General features: G+C 42.4%; 1 protein-coding gene across 1 annotated transcript in view; it reads left to right on the top strand.

Moving 5' to 3' along the window:
* The window catches only part of MAP2K4 (mitogen-activated protein kinase kinase 4), a 123,531-nt gene that overhangs the window by 21,747 nt on the left and 85,359 nt on the right, over positions 1-16,425 (top strand). The window contains exon 3 of the mRNA XM_077746718.1: positions 269-371. Within this exon, the coding sequence (XP_077602844.1) occupies positions 269-371 (103 nt within the window). The remainder of the gene's footprint in view (positions 1-268; positions 372-16,425) is intronic.

Genomic DNA, 16,425 nt, shown 5'->3' with positions numbered 1-16,425 from the left:
CTCTGAACAATGTAAACTTGAAGCACTGAACATTGTTTTCTGTTGTATTGAAGCATAATGGGTGATTTGTAGTTGGTAACAACTTTGTCATTTTTATTTAAATAACTGTTTCTCAATTCTGAGAAATTCTTTGTTGCCTTGCAAAATATTGTATCAACTATATGTTAAAACAAAGTTTTCTGCTTTTTGGTATGAATTTCTTGTGCCCCCAGAGTCGTATCTGTTTTATAGTACTTGAAACTTTTACTTTTTATTTGTTATTTCTTAGGTAAACGCAAAGCACTGAAGTTGAATTTTGCAAATCCACCTTTCAAATCTACAGCAAGGTTTACTCTGAATCCCAATCCTACAGGAGTTCAAAACCCACACATGTGAGTATTCCTGGTAATCAACTAAAAGGCTCAACTCAAGCAAAGGTTTTAACGTTTGTATTGTACTTTGTGAATTTTTCCAAGTTGAGGGGTTGGTATTTTCATGATCTTTGGGGCATTTGAAATACTACTGTTTGAACTTAATTAGAAAAACCGTTGATTCTGTAGTCTGAAGTAGATAAGCACAGTTTTCCTTATTAGCATTTGCTTGAAGGGAAGAAAAAACTGAAGATCCAGACACATTGAGATCTTCAACTTTTTTCTCTTTCTGAACTCTGAATATTATTTAGACCTTTCCTTCTGGATTTCCAGTTAAATTGTAAGTGGTACTTAGGGAACTTAACTCTCCCCTGTAGGTCTGTACCCCTGCCTACTGGGTGATACAACAGAGTCCCATTTTATTTTATTATGATGAACTACATTCCTGTAAGATCTTCGTGTCACAATATTTTGGAAGAATGTGTACATGTCAGCATATAGATGTCAGTGATTATTTTTTAAATGTATTCCCTACATGTGTGTTTTTTCCTAAATATTTAAAAAAAATTTATTTTAATGTTTTTTAATTTATTTCTTAGAGAGAGAGAGGGACAGCATGAGCAGGGGGAGGGTCAGAGAGGGAGGGAGACACAGAACCTGAAACAGGCTCCAGGCTCTGAGCTGTCAGCACAGAGCCCAACGTGGGGCTCAAACCCACGAACTGTGAGATCATGACTTGAGCTGAAGTCGGACGCTTAACTGACTGAGCCACCCAGGTGCCCCAATAATTTTATTAAAATGTAAAAATGATATTTTAGTGTCAATGAAAGTCACTGAGCATGTTAGAAACATCCATTAATTTAAAACCTTCAGAATAATATTTATAGACACCTTTGAATTGAAGTGATGTATTAAATAATGATGCCTCCCACTTTTACCCCTCAAGACCTGTCATGAGTATGAAGGGTCAAAGCCAGTGGCTTCACATTCATATTCACGTTCATAAAATTAATTTTTACCTAGTTCCGGTATTGAGAACAACCAAGCAAGCAAATGGTAGAAGGTATGGTTTAAAAAGCAGTCAGAATATATCATCTTATAGTTTTTAATAATTCCTCAACAGTTTTTATTCAAACCTCATTAGATTACAAATCGGTTCATGCTTTCCAAAAAGGCACATTATAGCTACTTTCTTTCCTTTCGATGTCTGGCCTGCCTCGTATTTGCAAACAGTAGTGAATGAGAAGAAGGTAGAGTATCTTGAAATACGAATGCTAAAAAATATTTTGTTACTTTTAAAACATCAGTGTATAGAAGGGAGTGGTGTGTATGTGTGTGTGAGCTCTTAGGTTTTCACCTGTAACGTTAAAGCCAGTGAAAACTGGAGTGACAGCAGTTCATTTGACTGGGAAGAATGTCTGCTAATTTTATTAGACTGGGGTTCATAATGAGGTTTCTTGTCAGAGCTCAGCCTAGCGTCCCAGCCTTTTTACCTCCTCGTAAACATCCAGTGGGGGCTATATTGAGGAAGGAACCTCTTAGTACCTCTTAATTAGTCAGAGTTCTAACAGCAAGGAAACATTCTTAAAAGAACCTCCTTCCTCATTTCCTAGAATTTCTGGTGAAAGCTAGTACAAAACCAATTCTTGAGCATGGTCCATTTCTATTACCTTGGTTGCTAGCTGAACCATGTAATTGAAGTCTGCCAAAGAAAGGATGTGTAGTAATTGCCAAACTTAACAGATCTTTCTTCTTCTTCCCCTCCTCCTCTTTTTTTTTTTTTTTTTTAAGCCCCCTTGGACACAGGGAAAAACAACCTGACTTACATTTAGAACTGAAAAAACATTTACTTACCTGTCCTCTCTTCCTTTGAGAGTTTCATGTATTCGGGAATTCACGGACAAAATCTTTTGTGTGTGTGCGAACAGTAAACTGGGTGAAAAAAAGCTTTCTTCCAAAATTTGAGTTGGTCATTTTTTTTTTTAAACCCACCACTTCCTAATACCCTCATAACCAGCTAGGTTTCTTATACTTTGTCTCTTCCTAGCATGTGTTAAAAGTTTAAAAGGCCATGGTAATAAGCATTTTATTTTGTAATTAAGAGGCATTTTATTTTGTAATTAAGAAGCATTTATTCTATTTTATGACAGGGTCTCTAGATTTTGATTCTGGTGTGTAGAAATTTTAGACCCAGACCTTGTTTTCATTTTCTTATTGCACTGGTCTGATACTATGTGGATCAGGAACAGGTGAACTACTCGCATTGATATTGGCCAAAGACCATTGTTTCAGTGTGCAGGGCAGCATGTGTCTTCTAACTCCCTCTGCCCTTCGTTAAGGGATCCTTCGGTGTTCTTTCTCTGAGTTGTGCCCCACTGGGCACTAAAAAACCACTCCTGGTCATTTGCAGTATGTGGGGATTTGAAAAAGCTACCTCTGTACCATTTCTACGTGTTTCCTCCTTCCAAATTTCCTCAAACTCTTTTTTTCCCCTTTAACGTTAGTTATAGATATAAATAGAAAACTTGCTCATGAATTTAGGAAAAGAGAAGATGAAATGGAAGCAACTAATGAAGTTGAGATGTGCACCCAGAAACTGCTCTCACCTCCATCTGGCATTTGGTGTCTCCTGGGTGCAGGATTTTGTAAAAGATTGAAAATTTGAACACTGTGTCCTTATTTTCTGAGAACCAACCGTTTAAATAAAATTCTAAGAAACAACAGTTGGCTTATAGCAATTCAAGAAGTGAGGCATAAAGCAGTACAGACTGAAGGTCAAATGAACGGTGCAGGAGGGGGTAAGATCACTTTAGGATAAACTGCTTGGTGAAACATTTCACAAAGAAACAAGATTTGAATTGGGTCTTGAAAGATGGGTATAGAAGGGAAAATGACATTGTGGTGGATGTAAGTACAAGGTAAGTTTTGGGGATGGTGTGTAGTCTGTTTAATTATAGCAGATGTTACTTATAGAGTACGTATTTCTTTCACTGGAGACTTCTAGCATTTTTTTTCTTTATTCTTGCTGTTGTGTAGTTATATGAAGATATATCTAGGTCAGATGGGGTACCTGGGTGGCTCAGTCGGTTAAACGTCCGACTTCGCTTCAAGTCATGATCTCATGGTTTGTGGGTTCGAACCCCAAGTCGGGCTCTGTGCTGACAGCTCAGAGCCTGGAGCCTGCTTCAGATTCTGTGTCTCCCTCTCTGTGACTCTCCCCTGCTCACGCTGCCTCTCTCTCTCTCTCAGAAATAAATAAAACATTAAAAAATAAAAAAAAGAGATATATCTAGGTCGGGATCATCTTTCTGTGCACGGAAGGACTGTTTTATTTTGTTCACATATCTGTTTCTGAGAAAATTTTGGTATTTTTCGATCGACTCCTTCCTGTATTTCCTAGTCTCTTGTTTGGATGTTGGACCTTCTGAATTTCCTGGGTCTTTGACTTTTCTTTCATACATTTTTTATCTTTTTGTTTTCTTTTTCTGTATCCTAGATTTCCCTTATTTACTGATCCTTCTATGAAATATTCTGTTTTGGTAATTGATTTTAATTTCCGAGTTGATTGTGGGTTCTTCTTAGTATCTTCTTTAAACATTTTTTTTTAACGTTTATTTATTTTTGAGAGACAGAGTGGGGCAGAGCATGAGTGGGGGAGGGGCAGAGAGAGAGGGAGATACAGAATCTCAAGCAGGCTGGCAGCACAGAGCCTGATGCAGGGCTTGAACTTTTGGACCATGAGACCATGACCTGAGCCGAAGTCGGAGGCTTAACTGACTGAGCCACCCAGGCGCCCCTCTTAGTATCTTATTCTTTTTCCTTTTTTTAAAAAAAATATGTTTTATTTATTTTCGAAAGGGAGAGAGCATGAGAGAGATAGAACGTGAGCCGCAGAGGGCCAAAGAGAGACACAAATCTGAAGCAGGCTCCACGCTCTGAGTTGTCAGCACAGCACCAGATATGGGGCTCGAACCCATGAACTATGAAATCATGACCTGAGCTGAACTTGGATGTTTAACCGACTGAGCCACCTTTAAGTATCTCATTCTTTGTTTTTTTAAATTTTTTAAATGTTTGTTCATTTTTGAAACAGAGACAGAGTGTGAGCAGGAGAGGGGCAGAGAGCAAGGGAGACACAGAATCCCCAGCAGAGCTTGACACGGGGTTCAAACCCATGAACCACGAGATCGTGACCTGAGCCAAAGTTGGACGCTTAACTGACAGCCACCCAGGCGCCCTTAGTATCTCATTCTTACTTTACCTGGAATTTTAACGCTCTTTTCTACTCTCTTGGGAATCCGTGTTTTCAAGGGTCAGTTGTCCTTTGTCTTTCTTCTTTGTATTAGTTTATTTCCATGCGTCTTGTAATTTTTTATTGTCCATTGATAGTTGAGAATGAGGAAATTAGAAGGCTGATGGGTAGCTCTGATGCAGGTGAATATTTGAATGGTTTGAGAGCTGGCTGTGAGGCCCGGAGGGTTCAGATGTCAGAGTGAGCAGAGCCCACATTCACCCTCAGAGAGCAGGTTTTATTTTCTTTAAAGACGTGCTCTCTTTCCATTTGCGAGGGAAGGTGGAGACAAAATGAGGAACCGACTGGACCTTTCTTACAGAAAGACTTTTAATGAACTTTTCTGCTTCTAGGCATTCATACCTCCCAACTTTGGATCCTCTCTACGATTCTTTTAGGACTATCATTTATTTCTCTTCTCTGCTGCATGGTTCTCTCCCATTGTGTTATAGGTGGTAGTTTTCTCTATTACTGTCCCCTCCCCCGACCCCCCCACACGAAGGAAGGTCTTTTTTTTTTTTTTTTAAAGATTTTACTTTTAAGTGACCTCTACACCCAACATGGGGCTCTAACTCACAACCCTGAGGTCAAGAGTTGCATGCTGTACTGACTGAGCCAGCCAGGTGCCCCATTACTGTTTTTATTTTTTTTTAATTTAACCCATTATTATGGAAAGTTGCAAGTATATCCAGAAGTAGAGAGTTATAGATGAGTCTGTATGTATTTATCTGTATGATGAATACATAGAAGTTTTAGTGGTTAATGTGGCCAATATTGATTTTATCTATTCCTCCAGCTTCCTTATTTTTAACCAAACCTCAGATGTTGTTCTGTCTATAAATATTTCAAGATATATTTCTTTTTTTTACATTTTTTGAATGTTTTTAATTATTTTTGAGAGAGAGAGAGAGAGAATGAGAGAGAACATGCAAGTGGGGGAGAAACAGAGAGAGGGGGAGACACAGAATCTTAAGCAGCTCTAGGCTCTGAGCTGTCAGCACAGAGCCCAACGTGGGGCTTGAACTCGGTAACTGTGAGATCATGACCTGAGCTGAAGTTGGACACTTAACTGACTGAGCCACCCAGGCGTCCCTTGAGATGTATTTCTAAAAGATAAGGATTCCTTTTTAAAAACATAATCACAATACCATTATTAATCTAGTAGAATAAATCTTTAATATCATCATGTAAGTGAATTACTTCATCCGTTTTTTTTTTAAATAGCTTGAAATGGGATCAAAACAAGGTCCTGTCCCACAGTTGACTGATAAATCTCTGAGACTATGGAGTCCCTTCTCTTAACGTTGATTAGTTTTGCTTTGTCTACACATTTCTGTCTGTTTTCAGACATTCAGAAATTTGCTGAAACTCTTTCTTAATTGTTTATTTCCTTTTTTAAATTGTACTTTTCCTGTACGCCCTTAGAGAGCGAGGAGACAACCTGGACAGGAAGTGTAGGCCTTTTCCCCTCTGTTACCCGAAGGTGTTGTTAGAAATGTGCCAGGCTTGTGCCGCAGTCATGTTCTGTATGTGACTGTGACATGATCAGCAGCAGAAAGGCTCCTGTGAGGTCTGTGCTCTCATCGCCCGAGTAGTGTGTGAGTGCTCTTACAGCGCGGGGCCACCGAGAACGCACCGAACACAATTGTTTATCCTCACAGCATATCGGGATTGTACAAGAAGAAACCCTAGCTTAAAAGACGACGTATTAGAAATACTGCCAAGTACAGATATATTTTGGGGCTTGAGCTAAACATTCCGAAACCGTATATTCTACGTTTAAAGGAATCTCTTTGTTGAGACCAAGAGGGTCCTGGGATCTCATGTGTCTTCCTTACACTTGATCAGTGAAAGGCTCAGCGGGTGCTGTAGAGCAGTAGGCAGGAGTTTGAGAGCAGTTTCAAAGTCTCCAGTTCATAGCTAGTGGTGTTCTTCATTTCATGAGAAGCCTGCTCAGTAGAGCTTTAGAGTAAAGTGTAGAATAGCAATTAGAAATCATCCAGCTGTGGGGCACCTGGGTGGCTCAGTCGGTTGAGCACCCAACTTGGGCTCAGGTCATGGTCTTGCCATTGATGAGTTTGAGCCCCACATTGGGCTCACTGCCGTCAGCCTGTCTGTGCAGAGCCCACTTTGGATCCTCTACCCCCTCTCCCTCCCCCTCCCTTGCTTATGCTCTCCCCAATATAAATAAATATTAAAAAATAAATAATCTAGCCACTGTTCCTGGTTAAATTGTTGAAACCTGTCTTTTAAACTGTCTTATTTTGGATTAACTGTTTTCGTTACTGTTGGGAGTCCTGGTCTCTGTCCTTGCCTCATCATTACCTCTGTGACCTTGAGTGTGTCACATGGCATTGGGATCTCAATTCACCTGTTGAATTCGAATAGTGACATCCATTCTTTTGCATGGTAAATTAGGGCAAGGAGAGACAGAATTCAGCCAGGCGTGTGCTTTCTTCACATCAGAGGTTATGGAAAAGCCTGGTGGCTGAGGGTGAGATGGAAGAGGGCCTCTGGAGGCTTGCCTGTGCTCATTCCCCGACATGACCCCTGGGACGTCTCTGCTCAGCTCCTAAGTGTGAAAACTCTGAGTCCACATGAGCTTCAAAGTTTCTCCCTGTCTCTGACATTTTTTGATGCAGGCGTAGTAATTGGGAATCTCTACCCTTATGTGGTGGAGCACTTTAACAGAATGGCAGTCGCGGTAGAAATATTTATAGCTACAAATTAGTACTCCAAAATTTAAAGCACCAAATGTGTTACATATGATGGGATCTTTTAATTTTTGGCTGGTTTAGATTTACCGCTGGAAACGCTTTCTTTAGGACTCCCCATGCCAGATCTACATAACATACAGTCTCCCATCGGAACCATTTCCAAAGGGTGCAGCTCAGTGGCGTGAAGTATATTCACATTTTTGTACAGGCATCATTACCATCCCTCTTCGGGACTGGATTTCATTTTTCTCAAACTGAAACCGTGTTCATTAAACACTAACTCCGCATTCCTCCTCCTGCCAGCTTTGATTCTACTTTCTCTCTAAATTTGGTCGCTTTAGGTACCTCATATAGGTAGAATTATGGTACAATATTTGTTCTTTTGTGTCTGGCTTATTTCACTTGACATGATGTCTTCACACTCTCTCCATGTTGTTAAATGTATCAGAATCACCCCTCTTTATTTATTTATTTTGAGAGAGAAAGAGAACATGAGCGGGGAAGGCTCAAAGAGAGAGAGGGGGAATCCCAGACAGGCTCTGAGCTGTCAGCACAGAGCTCAGTGTGGAGCTTGAACTCATGAACCATGAGATCATGATCTGAGGCAAAACCAAGAGTCACACGCTTAACTGACTGAGCCGCCCAGGCGCCCCAGAATTTCCTTTTTAAGGTGGAATAGTATTGTATTTATATGAGGCATTTTTTGTATCTGTTCACACAGATGGACATTTGGGCATTTCTATCTTTTGACTCTAGTAAATAATCCTGTTGTGTGAGATTGCCTCCTAGAGCTTGCACTATTGCACTTCTTAAAGTTCAGAGGTATTTAATCTTTTCCTGAGCCCCACATCCTACCTTGGTGCACCTGATGGTTGTGGCACATTTCCTGAAGTTAGAGATTGACGGGAGACCTGATTCTCAACTGAGCATAGTGGTAATAGCTGTGGCTGAACGGATTCTCCGTGTGTCCCCCCACCCACCCCCCGCGTCTGGAGATTCGCTAGTTTAATTCTCCTCAAGCTGGGTGTTTATAGCTGAGATGCCAAAGTTAGTTCTGGAATATTCATTTAAAGAAACTAGGGGCGCCTGGGTGACTCAGCTGGTCAAGTGTCCGACTTTGGCTCAGGTCATGATCTCATAGTTCTTGGGTTCGAGCCCCGCCTCGGGCTCTGTGCTGACAGCTCGGAGCCTGGAGCCTGTTTCCGATTTTATGTCTCCTCTCTCTGCCCCTCCCCTGCTCGCTCTCTGTCTCTCAAAATAAAATAAAGACAAAAAAATTAGAAAAAGAAACTAGTAATAAATGCTGCTGACTTGCTTGTCTACTCAAAGTGAATTTAGTTTTGGTATTTTCAAGCATCTTTGTTCTTGAATCAGAGACTTAGACAGACATTGAAAGGTGTCCCTAGTTCATCAACCTATAGAGCAGTAGAACTGTGTTCTTTCAAGAAATGCCTAGTTTTTGTTTTTATTTTTTGCTTTTTCTGAGCTTTCCAACTGTTTCTCATAAGGCAGCAAGACTGAGTTCCAATTTAGTTCAGGATGTTATAAAGGTCCTTTGCCTTTGTATTAATGGGCATATTTCTGGAAACTTACCTATTAATAAGGAATTAAGCTCTTAAAGGAAACATCCTATCTTTAAGAGTGTTCTTTTTTATTATGATTTATAACTGAGTGTGATCACATTACTGATCTTGAGCAAATTTGTTTTCCTCAGAATTAATAATTGCCTTATTTAATGGTTCACTCTGAATCTCCTCTCAACATGAAGCAGTAGGTGATCACTCAGTTCTTTTTTCTTTCTTTTTAAGAGTTGTCTCTCCATCCCTAAACTTGCTGCAGCGTGGAGGGTTGCATGTTACGCCTACTGCCTGGCTGTTGCCATGCTTTTTTTTTTATTTTTTTAAATTTTTTAAAATTTATTTCTAGGAGAGAGAGAGAGAGAGACAGCGTGAGCAGGGGAGGGTCAGAGAGAGAAGGAGATACAGACTCTGAAATAGGCTCCAGGCTCTGAGCTGGCTGTCCACACAGAGCCTGACGCGGGGCTTGAACCCATGAACCACGAGATCACGACCTAAGCGAAAGTCGGACGCTTAACCGACTAAGCCACCCAGGCGGCCCTGTTACCATGCTTTTGAATGCCTGTATTACTCTCCCGATTTTGATTCCCTGTCTTTGGGACTTCATGTTCTCCCTCCATCCCCCCCTCCCTCACCCCTCCCTCTCTCTTGCTCTCCTTCTTTCAGCGGTATGTGTAGTTTTTTAGTGTTTATTTATTTTGAGAGAGAGCACGAGCGAGCACGCACACAAGTGGGGGAGGGGCAGAGAGAGAGAAGAAGAGAGAGAATCCCAAGCAGGCTCCATGCTGTCAGCTCAGAGCCGGATGTAGGGCTCAATCCTACAAGCCTGGGATCATGACCTGAGCTGAAATAAAGCGCCAGTTGCTCAACCGACTGAGCCACCCATGGGCCCCTCTTTCCCTCCCCTCCCCTCCCCTCTCCTCCCCGCATCTCCCCTCTTTTCTTTTTACTTTTCCATTTCCTTGTCTTTCTCTTTCTCTCACTGTGATTTAATTTCCCTCCATTTTGAGGGAGTATATCTTTCAGCAGCTTCCTGAGATAAGTGTTCTTTCCTAGTAAGCAGGATTTTGGGGTCATTCCATGTCTGAAGATGCCTTTATCTAACCCTCTTGCTGGATCAGTAGCTTTATTGGCCTCAGGATTCCCGGGTAGAAATTGTCCTTCAGGGTGTGAGGGTGTTGCTCCACGGCTTTCGGCCTTCCTGGGCTACTGTTAGGAACTTCTGCGCCAGGGGGTTCTGGAACTTTGGAATGTGACCTGTTTTTTCCTTTGTGGGTGACTGTAGGGTGGGGCTTTTTCCCCAGTGTCTGAAATCTCACTTTTCTGGTCTGGTTTTATTTTCCTTTTCTTCCTTCCTTCCTTCTTTCATTCCACTGAGCTCTTGGTGTGGTCTCTTTTTGTTTTTTTTTTTAAGTTTATTTATTTATTTTGAGAGAGAGAGAACACACACACGTAAGTGGAGGAGGGGCAGAGAGAGGGAGAGAGAATCCCAAGCAGGCTCCACACTGTCACCCATGGGCCCTGAGATCATGACCCGAGCTGAAGTTGGACGCTTAACCGACTGAGCCGCCCGGGCACCCCTTGGTGTGGTCCCTTTCAAACCACTGTCTTTCATTCTGGGATGCGTGATTTATTCTTCTCTTTTTCTTTTCATTTTCTCTTTTCCAGTCGCTCTCCTACTGGGACCCGCTGCAGGCATTGGACCTCCCTGTTTGAGCCCTTAGTTTTCTTCACCTTTTCTGTCCGTCAGCTTTGTGTATTTTCACTTCTTTGTTCTTGTCTTTGGTTGACACCCGTTTGTCTCTCTCACACTCACATGCACACACACATAAGCACACACATACACATACAATGAGGTGACAGAAAGTCGATTGGAAACTGTGATTGGGTTGGTGGGGCTCACAGTGGTGTGGCCGTCTCCTTTAGGGGATTCCCAGATGTCAGACTTGGTGGTCTGCTGCTCTTTTCTCATGGGCAGATCTCTCTGTCTGACTGTCTCTCTCTCTATCTCTCTCGGGATTAGCCCGCGTTGCTGAGAGAAGGTCAGTATGTTGGGCTGCTCCAAATCTGCAGTACCTGTGAGCGACATATATTTCTCTTTCACATCACCCACCTCACTACATCTCTTCTTTCCGCCCAGTGCCTTTCCGGCACACTTTCTCCAGAATACAGTCTTGTTTAGCAGCTGAGGCAGTGGAACCCAGGGTTGAACCCCCATCCCTCAGCCCCAGTGGGTGCTTCCCATTCTAGAGTACAGATCAGCTTTGTGGGCAGTGTTTAGTTTTACCTCTTTCTGCCTTGTTACATCAGTTACTGCTCGTTCTTTTAGTTTTGATCTTCCAAAAATGTGTTGCTACTTCTCGTCTTGTGTGGCATCTTCTGCCCTCTTTTGCACTGTGAGTTTTTGTATTTGAAAAATCCCTGTCTGTTGTTCATTGGTGTTTGAAGAGGGAGGAGGGACTAATGACTTTATCTGAAAATCTCTTCATTAAGTAGGCCTTTACAATTAAGCTTCTTGACATATTAAGAATTATGCCAGGGGCACCTGGGTAGCTCAGTCGGTTAAGCATCTTACTTTGGCTCAGGTCATGGTCTCATGGTTCGTGGATTCGAGCCTTGCATCAGGCTCTGTGCTGACAGTGCAGAGCCTAGAGCCTGTTTCAGATTTTGTGTCTTCCTCTCTCTCTGCCCCTCCCCACCCTCTTTCTCAAAAATAAATAAACAAACAAAAAAAATACTATAGGCCATTATTTCTTGTGAACATATGCTCAAAAATCCTCAAAAAAATTAGCAAATTGAATCCATCAATATACAGAACAGATAATACATCACAACAAAATGGAATTCATTTTAATTTTGTTAGAAAATTATCAGTATAATTCACAATTAATAAGTAGTGAATTAGTAAAACAAGGGAGAAAAATTATGTAATAAGTAGTTGCAGAAAAAGCATTTGATGACATTCAATATCCATTCATTATGGAGATTCTCATTATGGTAAGAAAAGAAGGGTAATTTTTCAGCCTTTTCAAAGGCATCTATAAAACCTGTTCCTAATGTCATACTTACTGATGAAATACTTCATACTTTTCTCCATAAAATGGGCCATGGGGACCAGGATAGATTTTCATGGCAGTAGGGCGACTGGACAAAGGCATGGAGCAGAGTAAACCTTGACTCTTATTTCACACCACATGCAGAAATTAGTTTGAGATGGATCATGGCCCTAAAAGCAAAAGTTCTGTAAAGCTTCTGAAAGAAAGCATCCATACATTGGTCCCTGGCACAGGCAAGCGGTTCTGTGACGGGACAGTGAGAGACGTAACCACTACCAATAGATAAGTCAGGTTTCACCAGAATTTGAAATTTCCATTCTTTAAAAGTTTCTTTCTTTTTTGAGAGAGAGAGAGAGAATGAGCAAGTGAGAAAGGGGCAGAGAGAGAGGGAGAGAGAGAGACAGAGAGAGAGGGAGAGAAGCGGGGCTTGAGATAATCCAATGTGGGGCTTGAGCTCAGGAACCTCGAGATCATGACTTGAGCCGAAGTCAGGCACTTAACCGACTGAGCCACCCAGGCGCCCCTGAAATGACAAGGGTTTTAGAAAGCTTTGTGCCAGGAGCTGGGTGTAGAGAGCGAAATATATTTCTTCTGTTACCTGACATTATTACCCACCAGAATGGATAAAATTTGAAAGGCCACACAGTTTATTAACAAACATGTGGTATAACCAGAATTCTCATATATTATGGGGGAAGTAGAAAATGGTACAGCCACTTCAGAAAAGTCTTTGATAGTCACTTAAAAGTACATTTATCCCATAACTCAGCAAATTCTATTTCTCATTATTTACTCAAGATAACAACGTCCTCAGAAAGACTTGCCTCTGAAGGTTCATGGAAACTTAATTTATAATAGGCCCCAGCTAGAAACTCCTAGGTGTCCAGTGTGGAAGAATGGATAATATGCGGCATATTAATCAGTGAAATACTTTTCAACAGTAACAAGGAGCAGAGTACTGAAGGTTGCAGTCATGTTGGCAAACCTCCGGAAATCCTGAGCAGAAGTCAGGCATAAGAGAACACCGTTTCATTTTATCGGTGTGAAATTCTAGACAAAACTCATCTGTGGTGACGGAAACGAGAATAGTGTTTGTCCATGGAGGGGACAGACACAAGTGGCTCAGGAGAACTTGCTAGTGTGATGGGATCTTCCACATCCTGGCTGGGTGTGAGATACACGGGTGCGTGCGTTGGGTAACTCAGCCGACTGGACGCTTGTGATTTGTGCATCTCACTATTTGGAAACGCCACTGCAGTTAAAAAAAAAAAAGCCAGAAGAATAACAATAAAAATGATGAGTACGTTATTTACTCTCATTGAATGGTACCTGTGTTTTTCTGTCTCTGTTTTCAGAGCACATAGGTGTTTCAACAATCACTTGATAAGTGTACAGACACTGTTTTCATGGAGTTCAGCTCTTGGGCCCGAAATGCAGTATTGTGACAAGTTTTATTTCTGCTCACGAGCGTTCCCGCGTCGTGATGTTTGAAACAAACCGAGATGGAAGATTTTAAGAAGGTGTCAGTATAATTTGAAGATTAATCTATAGCGTCTGTGGGGTCATGGCAGGTGTAGTATACCCCTGAATAGTGGGAGACCCCTAACAAGGGACATGTTGTCTTTATTGAGCTTTAGAGCAGGGCCTGGCTGGGTGCAGCTGGGAGAGTGTGCAGCTCTCAATCCTGGGGCTGTAAGTTCAAGTTCCATATGGGTGTAGAGATCCCTTAAAAAAAAAAAAAATCTCAGGGCATCTGGGCGGCTCAGTTGGTTGAGCATCCGACTGTTGATTTCAGCTCAGGTCATGATGCCAGAGTTGTGGGATCAAGCCCCACGCCAGGCTCTGCGCTGAGTGTGGAGCCTGCTTGAGATTCGCTCCCCCTTTCCCTCTCTGTCCCTCCCTCTGCTCAAGCTCGCTCTCTCTCTCTAAAAAAATTTAAAAAGAACATTTACTAGTCTGTCTCCCTCCTTTCTTCCATCCATCCTTCCTTCCTTTCAGAAAAGTTTAAAGAAGAACACCAAAATGGCTCATAATCTTACCGTCCAGAAAGTTCATGTTACCCTTTAAAGAATGAGCAGTATATGCTTCTGGTAAGAGAATTCATTTGGTACATATTTCTCTCTAAAGATAAAACCTTTCTAAGTGTAGTATGTCCTTAGAGAAAAACTTGTTCAAATACCAAAATACATAATTTAAGTAATTCTTGAAAATATTTATACAAAAAGCTGTTTAGTACACTACTTTGTGGCTTGATTTTTCACTTAGTACATCTTGAAAATGTATTTCTAAGTTAGCGCATATCCTATTCGTTTTCAGAAATCAGTTATATCTTTCATCACATTTGAGTTGGTATATTATGTAATTAGTTCCTTACGGATAACCATTTAGATTATTTTCATTTTTTAATTAAAAATAATGTTTTTAGGAACAACTTTGTGCTGGTAAAATATTATGTATATACATATTTTTGAAGATTTTATTTATTGAAAAAATTTTTCTAAATTGTTTTAATGTTTTATTTTTGAGAGAGAGAGAGACAGAGTGTGAGTGGGTGAGGATCAGGCGCGCGCGTGCGCGCGCACACACACACACACACACACACAGAATCCAAAGCAGACTCCAGGCTCCGAGCTGTCAGCACAGAGCCCAATGAGGGGCTCGAACCCAGGAACTGCGAGATCATGACTTGAGCCAAAGTCAGATGCTTAACTGACTGAGCCACCCAGGTGCCCCTAATTTTTCTTTTTAATGTTTATTTTGAGAGAAAGAGCAATTAGAGAAGGGGCAGAGAGAATCCCCAGCAGGCTCCACACTGTCAGCACAGAGCCCAACGTGGGGCTTGAACTCATGAATCATGAGATTAGGACCTGAGCCGAAATCAAGAATCAGACACTTAACCAGCTGAGCCACCCAGGTGCCCCAAGAGTTTTTTTTTTTTTTTTAATGTTTATTTATTTTTGAGAGAGAGAGAGCATGAGCAGGAGAGGGACAGAGAGAGAGGAAGACAGAGGATCCAAAGCAGGCTCTGCTGTCAGCACGGAGCCCAACGTGGGGCTCAAACCCGTGAACTGTGAGGTCATGACCTGAGCTTAAGATGGATGCTTAACTGACCGAGCCACCCTGGTGCCCCTCCTAAGTTTTCAAGTAATCTCTGTACCCAATGCGTGGCCCCAACTCACAACCCAAGATCAAGAGTCGCACACTCCACCGACTGAGCCAGCCAGGTGCCCCCGATACGTTATGGTTTTTTTTGATTACATAATGTCTGATCCTTCCCAGATTGACAGTTTTTGGCCCTACTCCTATCTTAGAAGCCTGTGGAAGTAGCTTGGCACTATTGACATTTTAGACTGGATCATTCTTGTTATAGGAGGCTGGCCTGTACACCAGAGGATGCTTCCCGGTATCTCTGGACTCTCCCCACCAGATGCCAGTATCCCTCTCCTCCCCCGAGTAGTAACAACCACAGTGTCTGCCGACGTTGCCAGGTGACCCTTGAAGTGCAAGTACAGTATTGCCCGTGGTTGAGGACCGTAGATACTGAGAAGCATTCCAGGTCCGTCAGATGGTTACTGTTGCCGCCCTCCTGACCTAGGGGCTGCCGAAGTCACATATAAGTGGTGTGTTCCTCCATAGTGAATCTTGGGTTTGAATGGATGTAGAAAGAGGGGGGCTTGGGTTATAGGGTACCTCATAGAGTCCAGGGGGTGCCTCAGAGCTTGATGAGCAGCTGACTTGACAGCTGTCAGAAACCAGAGCAACCCCGTACACGTTCTGCTACGCATTCAGCAAGTGGTTGTTGGGTGCCGTCTGCTAGATGCTCTGCGGGGTGCTGGGTATTCGGTGTTGAGAATAGGAGATGCTTTTGCTACTTCCTGAAGCTTAAAGTGTAGGGATGACACATTCAACTCTGTGTGTGTGTGTGTGTGTGCGTGCGCGCGTGCACGCACACACACAATTATCAGTAGTGTATGTGCTACTGAAGGAGAAGGGCCAGCTGAGAGCATCTGAGGGGCTTGATTTAGAAAGGAGCTGAACGAGTTGTCACTGAAGGCTTCTGAGCCCAAGTGGGTTCTTACTAGATTTAGGGAAGGGGCAGCTGCAGGTGTTCCAAGTGCAGGGAATAGTGTGTATATCGAGGTGGGAAAGAGTCAGGTTTTCAGGGAACTGAAGAGATGCCATTTTGATCAGAAAACGAGGAGAAGTGGGTTTAAGGATGGAGAGAGAGTCATGGGCCTGATCACATGGAGCCTTGTGGGTAACCGCCTGGCGTGGCATTCAAAGGGACTGTGTGGGGGAGGCGTCTGGGTGACTCCGTCATTTCAGCGCAGACTCTTGATTTCAGCTCAGGTCATATCGCGGTTCGTGAGCTCGAGCCCCGCAACGGCTCCACACTGACAGCGCAAGGAGCCTGCTTCTGATTCTCTCGCTTCC

Source organism: Crocuta crocuta, unplaced genomic scaffold (genome assembly GCF_008692635.1).
Source record: "Crocuta crocuta isolate KB4526 unplaced genomic scaffold, BGI_CrCroc_1.0 scaffold139, whole genome shotgun sequence".
In the NCBI taxonomy this organism is placed as follows: Eukaryota; Metazoa; Chordata; class Mammalia; order Carnivora; family Hyaenidae; genus Crocuta; species Crocuta crocuta.
The sequence above is the reverse complement of the archived record's forward strand: the minus strand, read 5'-3'. Positions and strand labels throughout refer to the sequence as shown.